The sequence below is a fragment of the Akebia trifoliata genome, chromosome 11 (genome assembly GCF_017979445.1).
Source record: "Akebia trifoliata isolate Shusen 1 chromosome 11, ASM1797944v1, whole genome shotgun sequence".
Classification (NCBI taxonomy): Eukaryota; Viridiplantae; Streptophyta; class Magnoliopsida; order Ranunculales; family Lardizabalaceae; genus Akebia; species Akebia trifoliata.
This window is the reverse complement of record NC_141385.1, coordinates 9,386,521-9,405,325: the sequence shown is the minus strand read 5'-3', so window position 1 is coordinate 9,405,325 and position 18,805 is coordinate 9,386,521. Positions and strand designations below refer to the sequence as shown.

At 34.5% G+C, this 18,805-nt stretch overlaps 2 protein-coding genes across 4 annotated transcripts; one reads left to right on the top strand and one right to left on the bottom strand.

The window, feature by feature from the left end:
• Positions 1 to 344: 344 nt before the first annotated feature.
• LOC147390813 (large ribosomal subunit protein P1-like) lies at positions 345 to 2,277 on the top strand. Its single transcript, XM_086457637.1, has 4 exons — positions 345 to 482; positions 607 to 701; positions 1,702 to 1,911; positions 2,004 to 2,277. Exons 2-4 carry the CDS (start codon positions 630 to 632, stop codon positions 2,055 to 2,057), a joined length of 336 nt encoding a protein of 111 aa, XP_086313763.1. The 5' UTR covers positions 345 to 482; positions 607 to 629; the 3' UTR covers positions 2,058 to 2,277.
• Positions 2,278 to 6,081: 3,804 nt separating this feature from the next.
• On the bottom strand, positions 6,082 to 13,561 carry LOC147390812 (Tetratricopeptide repeat (TPR)-like superfamily protein). 3 transcript variants are annotated; one of them, XR_015182595.1, is made up of 3 exons: positions 11,216 to 13,561; positions 7,606 to 8,590; positions 6,082 to 7,380 (listed from the first exon to the last, which is right to left on the bottom strand). XR_015182595.1 is itself a non-coding variant. In XM_086457636.1 (2 exons), exon 1 carries the CDS (start codon positions 13,508 to 13,510, stop codon positions 11,228 to 11,230), a length of 2,283 nt encoding a protein of 760 aa, XP_086313762.1. In that variant the 5' UTR covers positions 13,511 to 13,561; the 3' UTR covers positions 6,082 to 8,590; positions 11,216 to 11,227. The 3 variants fall into 3 exon arrangements, 1 of the variants encoding a protein (XP_086313762.1); XR_015182594.1 differs by having other exon boundaries at positions 6,082 to 7,735; positions 8,543 to 8,590; XM_086457636.1 differs by having other exon boundaries at positions 6,082 to 8,590.
• Positions 13,562 to 18,805: the final 5,244 nt, after the last annotated feature.

Genomic DNA, 18,805 nt, shown 5'->3' with positions numbered 1-18,805 from the left:
CATATTTTTCATTTATTGAATTTTTGGCTGAATTTTAGATTAGATTTTTGCAATTCTAACTCGAATTTTTCATGAATAAAAATTTTGCTGTATTCCAAATTGCTAATAAGGACTTGAGGACCTTCTCCGAGTTGAAATTCCATGGAATTGGTGAACCAAACAACTAGTAGAATTTTAAGGTAAGAGCTGTAACTCCAACTACCATTTCCAAACACACCCTTAGATCTTTTACATTAGTCTTCTCAAGAAGACCTAGGTCAAGGGGCATATTATCAGTTTGAAAACTCAGGGGTATCTCAAAAACTGACCAAAAACAGGGAGGGTCATATCTATCTATCTCTCTTCTTTTCAGCCGTCAGATGCAAACAAAACCCTAGAATCCTTGATGCAAACATGTTTATAAACACAGCCTACCACATCGAACAAACCCTACAAAGAGCAGAGACATTTGAAACTCAAAACCCTAATCTCTGCTACTTGAGGTCTCTCTTCTTCTCCATCGATCATTCTCTCTCGATCTGCGATAATAAATTTCTAATGTAATCCTTTTGATTCCTTCGGTTTATGTGTACGTCTCTGATTGTGTTTTTTTTTTTTTTTGGGCAGATTGACGATTTGCTTCTGCTTCAATGGCGTCAATTCCAGAAGCCGCTTGTTCTTACGCTGCTATGATCCTACATGACGATGGGATCCCAGTAACTGTATCATTCTCTCACTAAATCTCTTTTTAGTTTTTTCGATTGATCCTCGTTTGATTTTATGTACTGTAGATGTTTTATTTTATTTTATTTTATTTATTTTTATTATCTCCTTAGGGTTATGATTAAATTTGGTGCCTTTTCCAGTAAATTTGGGAATTAGGGTTTTGTTTTTTCCTTAAATGGTTTCTATCAGGCTATCCGCGTTTGATCTATTTATTGTAGATTTGTGGAATTTTTGTTTATATGGTTTTAAAAAAATAAAATAAAATTTAGTTATGTTTCAGTAGATCTGGGAATTATAGTTTTGTTTCTCCTTAAATGGTTTCCTTAGTGCTATACTCGTTTGATATATTTATTGTAGACTTGTAGATTTTCTTGCTTATCGTCCTAGGGTTTATGATTAAATTTTGGTTTCGTTTTCAGTAGAATACAAATTGGGATATTTTTTTATCCTTTAATGGGTTCTAACAGGCCATTCTCGTTTGATCTATTTATTGTATATTTATGGATTTTTTTGCTTATTTCCCTATGGCTTGTGATTAAATTTGGTTCATTATCAGTAGATTTGGGAGTTAGGGTTTTGTTTCTCAAATGGTTTCTAACAGGCTGTCCTCATTGGATCTATTTATTGTAGATTTATAGATTTTTTTGCTGATCTCCCTACTGTTTATGATTAAATTTGTTCGTTTTCAGTATATTCGGGAATTAGGGTTTTGTTTCTCCTTCAATGGTTTCACAGACTGTCCTCATTTGATCAATTCATTGTTTATTTGTTGGTTTTTTTGCCAATCTCCTTGGGTTTTTTTTTATTAAGTTTGGTTCATTTTCAGTAGATTTGGGAATTAGGATTTTGTTTCTCAAATGTTTTCTAAGTCTTTCCTTGTTCCATCAATTTTTGTAGATTTTTTTGCTCATCTCCCAACAGTATACGATTAAATTTGGTTCGTTTTAGTATATTTGTGAATTAGGGTTTTGTTTCTCCTTAAATGGTTTCTAACAGGCGGAGAAGATAGAGGCTTTGGTGAAATCGGCAAACGTGAAAGTCGATTCTTTTTGGCCAAGACTCTTTGCTAAGTTGGTTGAGAAGAGAAGCATTGACGATCTTATTATGAACATAGGATCTGGTGGTGGTGGTGGGGCTGTTGCTGTTTCTGCTCCATCTGGTGGTGGTGCACCAGCTGCTGCTGCACCTGCGGCCGAGGAAAAGAAAGTATGCAATTGATTTAATCCTTCCAATATCAATTTTTTTCTCTTTAATTTCTTGTGTTGATTTATTTATCAATTTTTGGTTATTTATTGCAGGAAGAACCAAAGGAGGAGAGTGACGACGATATGGGCTTTAGCCTTTTTGATTAGGAGCTCCTTTCAGTATTATTCGATCTTTTGTGGTTTTAGATTTTTCTTTCGTAGTTGTTATATTATAAATTTTCATGGTTTTTGTAGTAGGAGTTTTGATGTTAATGGGTTATGTGTGCAACCATGAAATACTCTAAAGAGAGAAGTTGAGTTTAATTTGTGGCTTGGATTTTTATTTTTTCTAAATTTTAATCTAATAGGAGATCTCAGTTCTTCAGTCTGATGGATGTTGAATGTTAAATTGATGGGTATTTTCTCTGTGATAAACATAGCTTTGGTCTATATTTGCTGTTTTTTCCATTGAAATGCCAACTTGTTGATTAAAGTTCGTGAATGTTGCTACCAGAGCGGTTCACAACCCCACCACATTCACCAACTATTCTACTAAACCTGCTCACTCTGATAACAAATATTTTGAAAAGTTCGAGTGTTAATCTGATCTGTTTGATATGTTGCATTGGGGGACTTGGTACATTGAAGATGATTTTATTCGTCTTAACAGCTAACGATGTTTGTTATTGTGGTCTCTCGACCTCGACATCATCTGTATTCCACTGGAGGCTATTGACAACAAAATTTCTACCCAATTTCTTTCAAGTGTTTTGATGTTCTTCATTATCTTGTATGTAGTTACTACCCCCAACATCTATAAGGGATTGTACTATTGTTAGGGATGTAGTCTCACTGATGTAGTTTTTGGTGAAACTACTATCGAGACCTTTTAAATACTTTCGAATCTGATTTCAACAGTCCGAAGACTAGAAGTTGTTGTGAACGATTGAAATCAGTGTAAGACTACAGAAGTTGTGAATGATTGAAATCAGTGTTGGTTTTTATTTGTTCCTGTTAGATCTTGGAATCTTGGAGGAGGATGCTAGGGAATGTTGTATTATAGATCATCCATTGACCTGATTAAAAAAAATTAATCAGGATCTATTTGGCAATTTTTGATTTTCCTACTGAGAGTAAATTTTATCAACTAAATCAACAATTTTCTTCAAAACTCTTACCTTGTTCCTGTGACCTGAATGTTAAATAAAATAAAAGTGAGGGTAGAGGTAAAAAAATATGGTCAATAAAATCCCAAAATTTGTTTCAGTTGGTTTGGTGTATGGTTTTAGTTGTTTTAGTGATCAATATTTGTAATCTGATCATGATTATTATTCTAAAATTCAAACCAAACCCGATAGGTACAAAATCTCCACAAAAATCTTGTATTTTCTTTGGAAGTGTCTGGAGAGAGATGTTGCCAAACAGCCTGGTTTTTGGCATTGAATCTCAACGTTTTGGTTGATCAAATCCTAAAATATAATTTGGTCGCATTACACCTTATTAGCTTGTTTCATATAATACTTTGCACTCTTTACTTAGAACATTGCCAAATGATTGTTGCTGAATAAGATGGACTCACAGTTATTTGGTTTTAAAATTGCATGATCAGATGTGAAGCATACCTTGTTTTCTAAGGTTTCAGCCTACTGTAAAGAACCTCTTGCATGCATTGAGCTTTTGTCAGAATGACAATTGTACCTGTGGCCACTGGAGTCTTGTCTGCGGGATTGAATTCATCACATTTAAGGGTTAAATAAAAGAGAGAAGCCAAACTTAGTTCCAAAAGTGAATTAGGTAAGTAGATGAATTATATAGTTCTGGAAGGCATGAAACCTCCTGCCATCTGAAATCTTGTAAAACATTCTTTCGTGTAAAAGAGGAGATGAGGGATTTGGTACATGAGTCCCACCTTTTCTTCCAGGGAATTAGCCACCTAGTAGCACTTCTAAGCAAAGTTTCTGACGGGTTTTTCCCATTAATTGCATCTCGAGTCGCGATAAGTACCTTGTCATGTCCTTCAACCTGATAGCATACTTTTTCCCATTATACGTTGAATCTTTGGTTGTAAGTGCTTTGTCCAGAACAGAACTCCTAATCACACAAAATTGGATGACAAAGTCATTCGGTGCACTTTCTTGCATTACTCTTCTATGTCAAAAGGGTATCGATGTTATGATCCAATTTCTCATCGTGTCACTCTCTTGATGTTACTTTCTTTAAAAATGTTCTATATTTTCGTGTCACATCTACTTTGCAGGACCCGTCTCCTAAAGTGTTGACTTCTCCAATTTTTTCTCCATCTTCACTGACGCTTAAGGTCTATACTCGTCGTTCCTCACCCTTTTTTACCTTTGCCAACCTCCTCCTTGGATTCAGGTATATCCTCTCCTACTTTTACATATATTTTTGTCCTTATTCCTTCTATTTCTGACTCTCACTTGTCTATTGCTATTCACAAAGGTAAGCGGAGACGTGATTGATTATCCTATTGTCCAGTTTGTTTCCTATCAATGTCTTTCTTCTTTTTATCAGGTCTACCTTGTAGCCACTGATTCTATTTGTGTTCTTTGGTCTGTATCAGAGGCTTTGCAAGACCTTAGTAGACTAAAACTATGACGGCTGATATGGATGCTTTGCAAAAAAAATAATACATGGGAGCTCGTTACCTTTCCATCTGGGAAGTAGACCGTTAATTGTAAATAGGTTTTCACTGTGAAATATTTCGTCGATGGGATTGTTGATTGATATAAGGCCTGTCTAGTTGTTAAAGAATTTACACAGACTCCTGAAAAAGATTTTGGTGTCACATTTACTTCGGTTGCCAAATTTTCAACTATTCGTCTTCTTATCTTTTTAGTTGCATGTCACTCTTGATCACTTCACCAACTCGATGTGAAGAACACTTTTCTGAGTGATGATTTGATTGAGATTATTTATATGAACCCCCCTCCTACATTTCGTCTTTAGGGGGAGTATTTTGGGAAGGTATGTCGCCTTCTTAAATTTTTATATGGCCTGAAGCAGTCCCCACAAGTTTGGTTTCAGTGTTTTTCTAAAGTTATTTTATCTACGGATTTTCTAGATGTTACTAAGATCATACCTATTTTATTCGTCAAGGAGTGGATGGTCGTTGTACTATTGTCTTGGTTTATGTGGATGATATTATTATTACTGGTGATAATGCACAATGGATTCACATAGTTAAGTGCTATTGGGTTGTGCTTTTTAAGTTAAGAACTTAGGTCCACTCAAATACTTTTTGGAGATAGAAATTACCCGTTCTCGCTGTGATATTTCGCTATCTCAGTGTAAATGCACATTAGATTTTCTTTAAGACACTAGGATGTTTGGTTGTCGTCCTACTTCCTCCCCTATGGATCATAATCATAGTCTTCGTACTGACTTTGGTGATCTCTTATCTAATCCTTCTTCTTATCAAAGACTTGTAGATCGTCTGATTTATCTGACTAACACTAGCCTGAACTTGTCATTTGCGGTTAGTGTGATCAATCAGTTTATGCATACTCCACGTACTTCTCATCTTGATGTCGTTTATCGTATTCTTTGCTACTTAAAATCGCGTCATGGTCTTGGGATTTTCTAGTCTTCCACTGCTCAGTCGCATTTGTCTTGTTTTAAGGATACTGGTTCTGCTGGTTTTCTTACAGATAGAAGATTTACATTTGGTTTCTATACTTTTTATGGTGATAACCTTATCTCGTGGAAAAGTAAGAAACAGAATGTGACTTCTCGTTCTTTTACTGAAACTGAATATCGTGTTATGGCCCTTGACACATATGAGCTAATTTGAATTCAATCCTTGTTGATAAAGATGGGATTTCCTATTTCTGATTTTTCTATTTTTTTCTGTGACAACAAATCTGCTATCGTGTTTACTTCTGACTCAGTTCTTCATGAAAGAACTAAGCATATTGAGGTTGCTATTCCCTTTCTCAGGGAGAAAGTTCGATCTGGTGATCTTCATACAGTCTTTGTACCTTCTTTAAATCAAGTTGCCAACATGCTTATGAAATCTGTTGGTCCTTTTGTCACCCAATCTCATCTTGTCAAGCTGGGTCTAGTTGATATTAATTTTTCTTTTTTCCTTATGTTTATATGTAAGGGCATTTATATCCATTCACTTCATCAGTTAATATAAATTCCTGCCAAACTCTTATTAAGAGATTTGACAAAAAAAAAAAATTGGAATTCTTTTATTAATATATACACAACCTTGAACTCGATGTTAAGAGACACACAAGTGCATACAAATAGCTCTATCACACTAGCCAGGCTCAGAAGCAAAACATATCAAAAGCACGTAACGTCACATGCATGAATAAATTTCATTATTTCTCCTCACTACAAGATATCAAACACAGTAACCTCTCATAATCATCCCAAGTGCAAGTCTCAAGGGTAAACAGGGTAATTGGTGTAACCCCAAGGGAGGACCGAACCCTATAAAGATTTCCATATACCTAACCCCAAGGGAGGATTGAACCCAATAAAGATTTCCATAAAGAATCCATTTAGTTTTAAAACAATGTGCAATAGTAAGAGAAAAGAAGAGACTGAACCTTATAAAGTCATGAAGATTATTTGACTGCAAACAAGATGGAGATGAGAAGATGATTAAGGAATAGCATTGCAATAAATCAGACAGTCAACCCAACAATCTGAACCCAATAAATTTACAACTCAAATTTGACGTAGAGCCATAAATACGATTGTGTCTATATTTTTTAGTAAGTTTACGCAATAATAAATTTCTTTTGGTTTCTGTCTTCCATATATTGGGCATCTGTCCCAACTCTTTCTAACTTTTTTCTGCTGAACAAATTTTCTTCATTCAGTGATTGTGGGAATTGGAACAACAAACAGAATCAACTTTGTTACAACTGTGAGACTAGGGATCTTCCTCACTGTAATGGCCATTTTGCTCATCATTTCACACTTGCACAGATTGTGCTCATATCTCAAAGACACACATTTCAAGGCAGAATTAATTGCATATTTTAACATTTACATTAACTAATTGAGCTACGGGTCTAAGCTCTGTATGTTCACCCCAGTACTACTCTCATTCAATATACTTAATTCCAAGTGAGATTATTGCAATGCTAATAGTCAATGTATAAAGAACTTGAATTTTATGGGATGATAGAGGACTTGCTAATAGTCAACGTATAAGATTTTTTGCTCATTCTGACAATTAGGGTCCAACTGAACAATGGGTGTAAGTCCTTGTTGTTGTCGTTAACATTGTGGTAGCCCTTGTTGCTGTTGTTATCATTATTGTTCTAGCAATTTCTTTTTTAAAACAAATGCTTCCAATGCAAGTCAGTAAATTAAACTTCCATATTTATGCAATTTGTAGACCCAACAATAATTTAAGATTGAATATCCATGGAAGGGTTATCACAAGCCCATACCTGAAGGCATTGTGCAGCACTTTCACTTGTTGAGTTAATTGAACTTCTTTGCCTAGCTGTGGAAATGTTTCCCAAACGTGAATCAACCCAATCTTACAATCAGTTTATGGTGGATTAAAAAACAATGAAAACACTAACACCAAATTAAAATAGATTAACTAAGGATGAATGGCATCCAATGTCTCTAATATTGTAAATCCCTCACTGAAAAATCTGAGCAGTTAGTAGTTTACAATCTACAAAAAAATCGGAGAGAAAACTTAAGCAACTAAAAATCATACCTTTGGGCGGCAGAGATAAAGAAGATGAAGTGAGGTGAGGGTTTTTGTTCGTCGATTAAGGTCAGAGTGCCGCAGAGATGGAGGGGTAATAGTCGCCCGAGCCTTGCCGTTGTAACCCACGTCAACTGAGCTGGAAATAACAGTGATTGGAGAGGAGGAAACAATGGAGAGGGAGAGGGTTAGGGTTTGGGTTAGAAGAGATACAGAAGAGAAGAAGATGGCTCAGATTTGTTTTTTTTTTCTTCATTGGGTTATGCAAATTCGATATTTTGTTTAAGTGGAATGAATACAACACGTGGGACTTCGATCTGTGCCGTCGATCTTTCAACATCCAATGGCTCTAATAGTCTGTCAGGATCTTTGTTTCATATAAATATATAGGGGGTCGTTCATGGGACATATGTAAAAACAATGGTTTTTCAAAATATGGGTTAGAGGTTTTGAATTGAGCTAATTTTTTGCGAGGATGCCACTATGATGAGAAGATCATCCTCACAAAAAATCAGCTCAATCTGAAACTTCTAAATCCATCAAAAGTGATGGCATTGGCAAAAAAATGACGGTCCACATTCTAAATCACTTTTAATGGGGTTAGAAGTTTCAGATTGGACTGATTTTTTTTTTCCAGATGATCTTCACATCATAGAGATCATCCTCACAAAAAATCAGCCCAATCCGAAATTTCTAACCCATATTTTGAAAATTTATTAATGTTACATTGTTTTTACAAATGTTTTTTCATATGTCCCTTGATCCGCCGTTCCCATATATCTATCCTAATTTTCCAAGTCTCGTAAAATGACGTACTTTGCAAATTCCATTTGTCTTTGGAACTTCAAACTGTGAGTGGACTAATAAGTAATTGCATCATACACTATACTGAAGATTAAGAACAAAGTATGGGAAGAAGAAACAGTTGATGAGGAAAAAAAACTACCTTCACCGTCCATTTACTGAATTTCTTAATGTCTTCCTTATCTCCAGTCTGCAATGTTAACAAAATCAATCTAAAGAAAAGATATTTGCAAGAAAAGAATGCATTAAAATAAAGTTCCACTAGGTTGCTTGACAAAAATCAAGGATAAAATTACTTCAAGAAAGGAAGTACATACATCAGGATAACAAACATTCAAGAGAGACCCATTTCTAGATCCAAGTATACCACGATAAGCAGATCTTATTATATAGCAGGAACTAATCGTAAAAGAAGAATGTTGCCGATCTCTTTAATAAATCCAAGATTACCCAAACATTTTCTCTATGATACATAGATCATTAGTGAACAATGTTCTTGAACTCAGTTTCAAATAGGGAAAAAGAGAACCCATTTTGAAGCAAGTTAAGTAGACAGCATCAGACAAAAGGAAGGTACATCAACTTCAAAATGGACATTAACCCACAGATCTACAATTCAAAGGAGAAGCTTGAAATGGGTCAAATATTTGGAGAGCAAATCCAGGTTTACATTGAATCTGTTCAATAAAAACTTGGTTCACAATTTAAAAATATCAATACCCCAAGAAATCATATATGAAATTAAAAAAAAAAAAAAAAAACCATGTATTTCAAGTAAAGACCAGCTCTATCAGATCCACGACAAATTGAGTGACAGGCAACAGATTTGAGCACTACGAACAAATTTTTCCCACACAAAGAGATTACCATTCCAAATCACTGAACCCATAAATAAAAAGTATAAAATCATCCAGAAATCAACAATACAGATCAAACAAAATCAAAACAAACAAATGCGGCAGCCTCCGAAAAGGGCTGACATAAAACTTGGAGAAGACATTTTTTTCTCCTTGAATACAAAGGTTCGGTTAAAACTTCATGGCATCCACAGAGGTCTTAATCAAAGACAATGATTTCAAAGAATTCAAGTATTGAAAATTTCTTTCGAATTTCATCACTCGTCATCAAAAGTCGTCTTAAATCATTCATGAACTCAAAAATAAGGTACAGAGGTCATCAAAAACAGATTTTAAAAAGAATCAGGATTAAAATACAAAAATCTCTTCCGAAATATTCCAGTTTCAGTACTTACCATAGAAAGTCACTTTGGATTGTTCATGAACTCGGAAAAAAAAGGTCCAGAGGTCATCGAAAACAGAATAAAAATAAGAAAATCTCTTCCGAAATGTTTCAGTTTCAGTAACTATCACCGCAAGTCACCTTGAATCATTCATGAACTCAAAAATAAGGTATAGGATTCATCATAGACAGATAATAAAAAAACAAAAATTAGGATTAAAGTTAGAAAATTTCTTCCAAACTTCTGCACTCATCATCAAAAGTCACCTTGAATCGTTCATGAACTCAAAAACAAGGTCTAGAGGTCAATTAAAAACAGACTTAAAAAAATAAGAGAAAAAAAAGTATGAAAATCTCTTCCGAAATGTTTCAGTTTCAGTACTTATCATCGAATGTCATCTTGAATTGTTCATGGACTCAAAAATAAGGTAGTGTTAGAATTCCGTAGATTCTGTAGAATCTGTCTGTGCGACAGCCCCTAGGGATGTTTCTATTATGTGCAACAGCTCCTAGGGTGTTTCTATTATGTGCGGCAGCCCTATGGGCCCCCTTTTGTGATTTTCGTATGTAATGGGTTAGTGGGGTGGGCCCCACATATTTTGATTATTATTACTTTTTAATATATTAAGAAGAGGAGCCGAACCTTACTGTTATTATTGTGTCTGGCTCTCTCTCTCTCTCCAACCTTCTCCATCTCCTCTATTTCTTCTCATCTTCTATTTGATCTAGGCTGTTTTGATTCTCTACTTGATATCAGAGCAATGTTTTTTTTTCTTCTCTCTTTTTTTTGGGTTTCCATAAACTTGATAAGAAAAAAAAATTCAACTACAGAAACATACAGAATTACTTATAAATGAAATGGCAAAGAAAAAGTGAATCTACCTTCAACCATACATGCAACACTTCAGACAATCTTTTGCTAACTTAGTCCAAAATTCTAATATAAAAGAGGTAGAATTACTTAATAATTGGAATCCCCCATCAAAGAAGCATCTATACTATAATTAGCAACAATACTACAGATAATTACAGACAAAGCATGCAATTAACTATACAAAACAGCAAATCCTAACTAAGATCTACAAAACTGTCCAACTAACAGATCCAATCAAGCACAAATACAACAGAAACAAAAAGATCACTAAAAATAATAAAAAGTCAACCACTATATTTGTCTCTGATCCTATTCCCATCTCCCCTTGCATCTAATCATCTTTATATGTCAATCTTTTTTTACATATTGATAATCTGTAACCATTGGTAATCAAGTTTATATAACTTTCTTTTGAATGGTCAATAACCAGGATTTTTTTTTCAATAACCAGGATTTTTTTTTTTTGTTAAGAACGATGTATAACAGGTTGACAGATCAAAAATGATATAAAAATTCAGATTAAAAAGAAAAAGAACATAGCCCAAATGATTTTTTATCAAGAAGTTAACCTCAACTACAATCTGGAAAGAAAAAAAAAAGACATTTAAGTTCCACTCTACCATAACTTAATTGGCCCAAAATGAAAACTTAACATAACAACTAGCAATGAAGAATTCTAGTTCTTCAACTTAAGAAATTAACCTCAACTTGAGATCAAAACTTCACTGCAGCTTTCTTCCCTCCCTTCTTGCACCTACCTGTTTTCTCCTCACCCATAATCATCCTCTTGAGTATATCTGCTTGCTTCGTGTTCCCCTCCGCATTAAGGCTCCTGATCAAATCTTCACAACTACTAAACCAATCTGTGACACCACCCTTCTCCATTATCTTACAAAGGATCGAATACGCATTGAGGGTCTTTCCAGCTGCTAGAAGTGCATCCAACACCTTATCATAGCTTGAAAAACTTACATTACAATCCCTCTCCAACGCAAAATCCAACAACTTGAGAGCAGCGATTGTCTTCTCTTTCTCACATAAAACAGCCAAAAGACTATCAAAATCAGGAATACAATCATTACCCATCAATAACTCAATACGTCCGAGGGCCTCCTCGACATGACCCCTCATGAGAAGGGCCTCCAAGATCCTAGCAACCAAGTCCATGTTCTCCTTCACACCCTTCTCTAACATACTTTTCATTACCCGGCTCGCTGTCTGTACTCTCCCATCATCAAACAAGCTCTGCATCACCGATCTAAATAGAGATGAATCCGGGAGATGCCCGCTTTCAATCATACCATCCAAAGCAGTTTTTGCATCAGCGGGCTCTCCTTTCTTCAAGAAACTCTTAACAAGTAATTCGTAAGCATCGGCATCTGGACAGACCCCACGTCTACCCATGATCTTGAGAATCTCGAAAGCAGATTCAGGCATCCCTTCTTTTGAGTGTCCACAAAGCAAATTGTTAAATGCACTCGGATCCTGAACACCCTTTTTCATCAATTGTCGGAAAAACATCTCCGCCTTCAATGTCTGCCCATGTTCACATAGATACTTAATCATTGGGTTATAAGCATTGGGTTCCATTTCTGAAGAACTCCGTGGGTTTAATAGGATCTCCTTCTCGCAAACTTTATCCAATAAATTTATGGCTCTATCATACTCCCCGACCTTACAAAAATTCTCAATCAAGACACCGTAATGTGATATCTCGGTCGGAATGCTTAATCGAATCATCCCTTTAAGCACATTAGCAGCCCAATCCAGGTGACCTGATTTGCATTGGCAAGAAATTAGTCTCAAGAAGATCGAGTTATCCTTCGGAACAATGTGTCTCTCCACCATCTCCTTCAAAAGCTTGTGTGCTTCAGGCATTTTCTCTGTATCGCAAAGCCCTGGCAACAAGGTTGAGTATGTGAAGTCATTTGCTTTGATTCCAAACAAACCCATCTCATCAAACAATCTCAATGCATCGTCAACCCGACTAATGGAAACATACCCTTTGATCATAGTGGTATAACTGATCACAGTAGGGATCAAGTTCTTCCCTTTCATCTCCACAAAGAACTTCTCCGCCTCATCCATCTGCTTAACCCGACAAAACCCATTGATCATAGTGTTATAAGTGACAACATCGGGAACAATCCCACGATTCTTCATGTCCTCGAAGAAGCGATTTGCTGTCTCAACCTTTAATGAGAGAAAGAAACCCCATAACATTAAATTATAAGTGTGGCGTGTCGGGATTACACCTTCACTCAACATCGAATTAAAATACCTCTTTGCCATTTGAACTCGTCCCCGCCGCATAATCACCTTAAACAATGTATCGTAAGATTTGATACTTCGTTTGACGCCCAATTCCTTCATTTTCTGGAAAATTTTAACAGATTCTTGAACAATTCCAGCTTTACCATAACTATCAATGAGAAGAACAAACATTTCTTCATCCCACTCAATACCCTTCTTCGGCATATCAAAGAGGATACATCGCGCATGGTTGAGCTTCGATGCTCGACCCAAAATCTCAATTATCTTCAAATGGGTCGATCGATCATGGCGATAACCAGTCTTCTCGACCCACCTAAAGAACTGTAAGGCGTGTTCAGAGTTCCGTGCGCCGTGTAAAACATTGTACACGAGAGAATGATCAAATTGGGGAACTAAATTTCTGATAGAGTTCTGTAATCGAGTTGTCCAAGCTCGATTCGCCATCATTCGACAGATTATATCTTCTAGTTTTTCTGGGTTTGGAGGCTTACCTCTTGGGGTTCTACGAACGACATTTTCTTCTTTGTTTGGATCCGAGGTTTGATCATCTGCAGAGATGGGTTCGGTTGTTGGGGGATCGGTTGTTGGGGGATCTGTAGAGATTTTTGAACAGAACCCATGAAGAGAGTAGAGAAATAGTGGATTTGAAACCCTAGAAACTCTGGAAAGAACCCTAGATTTCCATAGTAGGGGTTTAGTTGCAGAGGAGGAGATGTAAGCCATTGTTGAGTGTTGTTTAGTCGTTCTTTGAAAATGTGAAGTAGGGTTTTAACTTTTAACAGAAACGTTGAGAGTCAAACATAAGGCATTCTAACGTCAAACGACGTTTGAACGTTTAATTGTAGAATCAAGCGTAAGGTTTGAGATTAGATAAAAGGACATTCCTGGGGATTGGTGACATATTTTCAAGCAATCAATTGGGAATCTCTAGGAGAGTTCTCCCATCAACCACGTGTATGGGATTAAGACTTGCAACAAAATTGAGAAAATTTCAAGAAATATGCAAATGAATTTTTTTGGGGTGATTTCTTACCAAAATCCAACATTTTCAACCTCCCTTGAAAGAAAAAAAAAAAAGAACTGTTATTGGCACCCCAACTTTTCCTTATTAGACCTTAATTTCTTAAATTACTTATCACACCCCCAATTAAAGATTAAAACACACTCTTAAATTATTTCAATACTACTATCATTGCCCAAAATCTTGAAGAAGATGATAAATCGAAATGTAAAGGTTCAATTCCTGAATATATCATAATACACTGTGGGAGGGAAGAAGGTAATTCTCAACTATGGAATGATTATTTTTGTGAGAATTTTATATATAGAGAAAATCTCATTTGTAGACGATTTCGAATGCATCGAAGTCCATTTATTCATATTGTCAATAAAGTGAACGATCATGATGAATACTTTATGCAGAGGAATGATGGTGTTGATAGACTTAAATTATCAAGTTTACTAAACGTAACAACTATATTCTGAATGTTGGTGTATGGAGCACTGACATATTTCATTGATAAACACGTAAGAATTGATGAGCCCACTGTAATTGTATGTATGAAAAGATTTTGTATGGCAATTGTAGAGATATTTGGGGAAGAATATTTGAAAATCACCAAATATTGAAAATATTGCAAAGCTACTACAAAAATGCGAAGAACATGGCTTTCTAGGAATGTTGGGTAGTCTTGACTATATGCATTGGGCTTAAAAAATTGTCTACCAACTTGGGCGAGACAATACTCAAGATGTCATGGATCCTCAACTATGATACTTGAGGTAGTGGGATCATATGATCATTGGATATGGCATGCCTACTTTGGGTTAATAGGCTCTAACAATGATATTAATGTCTTGCAATCGTCAAATTTATTTGTAAATCTCGCTCAAGATATATCTCATCTTGCTTATTATATCATTTGAGGCATAAAGTATAATGTTAGTTATTATTTGGCCGATAACACATATCCTAAGTGATCAACTCTTGTATAAACTATCTTCCAACCCCAATGTCCTAAGAAATAATATTTTGCAATGATGCAAGAATCATGTCGAAAATATGTAAAATGGGCATTTGAGATTCTTCAATCAAGATTTGCCATTGTCAAGGGACTGACACGTTTTTGAGATAAATATGTTTTACATGATATTATGTCTGTGTGCATCACAATGCACAACATGATTATCAAAGATGAAGGAAATGTGAATTTTATCAGTTCTAATCAAACACTTGTCATGGATGACGAGACAGTGATAGATGAAATCGGTTGATTTCAACAGTTGCTTGCTTGAAATCAATTAAAAATAAAGATACTCACTATGCACTACGAAATGCCTTAATTGAACATTTATGGGAAAGACATGGTGATAGTTAATTTGGTTCAAATTATTATCAATGTTTAACTCTTTATTAATGTTTTATGTTTGTATTTTCATTGTAAAATTGTTTAATACTTCAAAAAGTGCCCTTCTTGTTACAAATTAGCAATTCTTTAGAAATGGATGAAAGTAATTTTTTTTTAATCACATCAATGTTTGGATAAAAAAATTTATCAAATTATTTGGACCGCGGTCGAACCATTATTCAGTTTGGTTGGATTATCTTATGTTTAATAATATATATTAATTATCTTTAATTATTTTCACAAGTAAGAAAATCTTGTGACAAATTTCCATCGAACTTGATCGATTGATTGATTTGGTTTGATCTTTAAAATATTAAATGAAAAGACGTTAAAACTTGTAAGGGACGAAAGTGGTATTTAAATAATATTACATGAAAAAAAGAGGCAAAAATTGACAATTATAAAAAAAAAAAAGGACACAATAGGATTTATTGAAAGAGATGAATAGTGATAATGGTGGGGCTTTAAATCTTTTATCTCTACTTCAAATATAAAATAATGAATAGTGATTTAAAGTCACTTTATTTAAATTAAAGGATAGTTGGAGTTTGGTTTGATTGTTCAAACATCCATATTTGGAGTTATAAAGTACAGTTGGAATTGCTCCTAGAAGACTGTATTTTTTCTCCAAAAGAAATGGGACATTGAGGGAAAGGGGGGTGGTGGTGGTGGAACTCTTACATCATGCATCCAAAATGGCCATATTCATACTTGTAATTACTGTTCATCTCAAAAGTACTAAAATATATTGGCAAAATTTATACATAAGAAAATACAATTTATTAAGGGACCAACCAATTGCACACCACTAGTTGGTGGTAGAACTCTTACATCCACATTTCATGCATCCAAAAAGGCCATATTCATACTTGAAATCATTGTTTATCTCAAAAGTATTAAAATATATTGGCAAAATTTATACATAAGTAAATGCAATTTATTAAGGGACTGGCCAATTGTACAAGACTAGTTGTTGATAGCACACAACTTAAAAAAAATATCTTTTTATTTATTTATGACTATAACCTTAATTTAAACTTACTAAGTGTATTTCATTATGGTAACCTTAGGGTTTAGATTAATTCACCTTCCATGGTTTCATTTTTTTTACAGGTGTCAATTGTAAAAATTTTCATTTATATCCAAGTATTTCTTACAAAATTATTGAACTAGCAATAATTTCCATTGACATGAATGAAGGAGAAGAAAAAAAAATAAAAAACAAATGAATGATATATATATTTTTGGATTCACTAGTTGCATACCACTCACTACCATTTGCATTCCACAACTTAAAAACTCCCCTTTGCACTTTTTAATATTGTTTTTGGAGTGCAATCATCCACATGAAGTGCAAAGGGACATTTTTAAGTTGTAGAATGCAAATAGTAGTGACTCGTGTGCAAACACATGTATAAAAAGGACTTATTTGTAATTTAAAATATTAATGAAAGAGTGATTTTGAAGATTACATGGTAAAAAAGATATTTTTTAAATTTGAAAATTATCGGATGTGGTTTTAGGAATATGGGATTGCAATTTTCTTGTATTTTGACCAAAATGATCCTGATTGTATTAAGTATAAATATTAAGAGGGGAGGGGGTGCATTTTGGAATCCAAATTTTAGTGTTGAATCACTTTTGCTTTGCCTTATCTTATTATAATAGTAAAGATTTGGGAGATGCAATTATTTGATTTGTTTGCATTTATTTATTTAAATTATGCTAACAGTAAAAGAAAGCCTAGCTAAAAAGATCAAAATACCCTAGTTGTCATGTAAAAACACTCAATATTTTTCTTTTTAAAAAAAGTGTCGTGACCTAGCACGATGTCTCGCTCCTATACATAAGAAAGATGTCTATGTGGCACATTTGGATTGGAAAAGATATACATCAGGCTGCAAGCAATACTTGGTTAGGAGCTCGAGGTGTTTTAAACTCCAATTGAAGCGTGCCTCAAGACATCATTCCTATTTTACAAGAAGGGGAGTTTATTAGATCCAAAGTCTAAAAAAATTAAAGTACAAATCTTGTAGCATATTCAACTTCTTTAACCATCATCTTCAACTCGTCTAAATTCTTAAATCTCCTAAAAAATCTGGGGTGTGTTTGAAAACCGCTCATTCGGTAGGCAAGTCGACAACTCACACAAGTTGATAAACATTGTGCATTTGGAAAATTTAACTTACACTAATTGGTAACTTATATACTCGTTTCCTTTGCAAAATTAGAGTGCTTCAACTTTCACCTCAAGATGTGAAAGTGTAGAACTCTCCCTCTCTCTCCATCAATCATCGATTTTCTTCATCAAAAATTTCAAGTTCTCTATAAACATTGTGCATTTTGAAAATTAATTTTAACTTGTACTAATTGGTAACTTATGAACTCGTTTCTTTCACAAAATTAGAGTGTTTCAACTTTCACCTCAAGATGTGAAAGTTTATAACTCTCCCTCTTTCTCCATCAATCCTCGATTTTCTTCATCAAAATTTTCAAGTATTTTCTCTTTTTTTTTTTTTCTTGGATTTGAAAATAGCGGTTTCTTGTTCTCTTCCCCCCCCCCCCCTCCTTTCTTATTTTAAAATAAGGGTTTTATTCTTCTTGTTATTCTTGTTTTGAGAATAAGGATCTCTTATTCTTCCTTTCATTTTTTCTTCTACTTTTTGAAAATCGAGATGCACTCTTGATCTAGGTTATTAGGGAAGAATTAAAGGTAACAAAACACCTTCTTGTTTTGATGTTACATCATATAGCCCTAGTCCTGATTTTCAATTGTTTCCCTTATTTTGTGATTTAACTAGATTATGTTGTTAATGGTAACATCATCTTCTTGAATTTAGAATCATCTTATGAAAGCTTCACTTTGCTTACATGAGTATCTCTCTCCTTCACTCATTGACAATCAAATACTAAAGTTAATTTTAACCCTCATGGTCAACTTTTTAGAGTTCAACTTTTGAAAGTTGAACTATCGAAGGTCATATTCTCATGGTGAGCTAATTTTGTTCTCATGCAATGAAAGAAAGAATCTCAAGGTCCAACAATACGTTTATCTTTTAATATTAATTTGTCCCGCGACCCACTACTTTATAATGTTAATAAGTAAAAATTGTATGGGTGGATGAATGAACTTAGAACATTCATGAAGAATTTTCCACATAACTTATCACTAAGCTAAGTGAAAGTTCTTGATAATAACTCTAATATATATATATATATATATCTCGTAGTGGGGTAGGGTGCAGTATATCAAAACCATTGTTGCTCTAAAATCGAGTCGATTTTTTATTTTTAATATCGAAAGTACCTCGAAATCGTTTAAAATAGTAAAAAAACCGATCATATGACAAAATTGCCATAAGCATTTTGAAAGGAGATTGAAGGAGAGGGTATTTCCCTCATTTTATTAGTCTCTTGTTACAAATCGAAGTCAGCCATCTCGTGAGTAAATCTAATTTTGAGCAAAGAGGTTGAAGGAGAGGGCATTTCCGTCATTTTATTAGTCTCTTATAACATATGAGTACCCTTTTCCATGTGCCTACGGATCCAAACCGATCTAAAAATTGCTCAAAACGACAAAACTATCAATTACATCTGATGATTAATATGG

Bases quoted from the DNA above. Each gene is read 5' to 3' on its own strand.
- LOC147390813 (XM_086457637.1), top strand. From the start codon at position 630: ATGGCGTCAATTCCAGAAGCCGCTTGTTCTTACGCTGCTATGATCCTA. The intron at 702-1,701 runs GTATCATTCTCT...GGTTTCTAACAG, and splicing joins ACGATGGGATCCCAGTAACT to GCGGAGAAGATAGAGGCTTT. The intron at 1,912-2,003 runs GTATGCAATTGA...TATTTATTGCAG, and splicing joins CTGCGGCCGAGGAAAAGAAA to GAAGAACCAAAGGAGGAGAG.
- LOC147390812 (XM_086457636.1), bottom strand. From the start codon at position 13,510: ATGGCTTACATCTCCTCCTCTGCAACTAAACCCCTACTATGGAAATCT.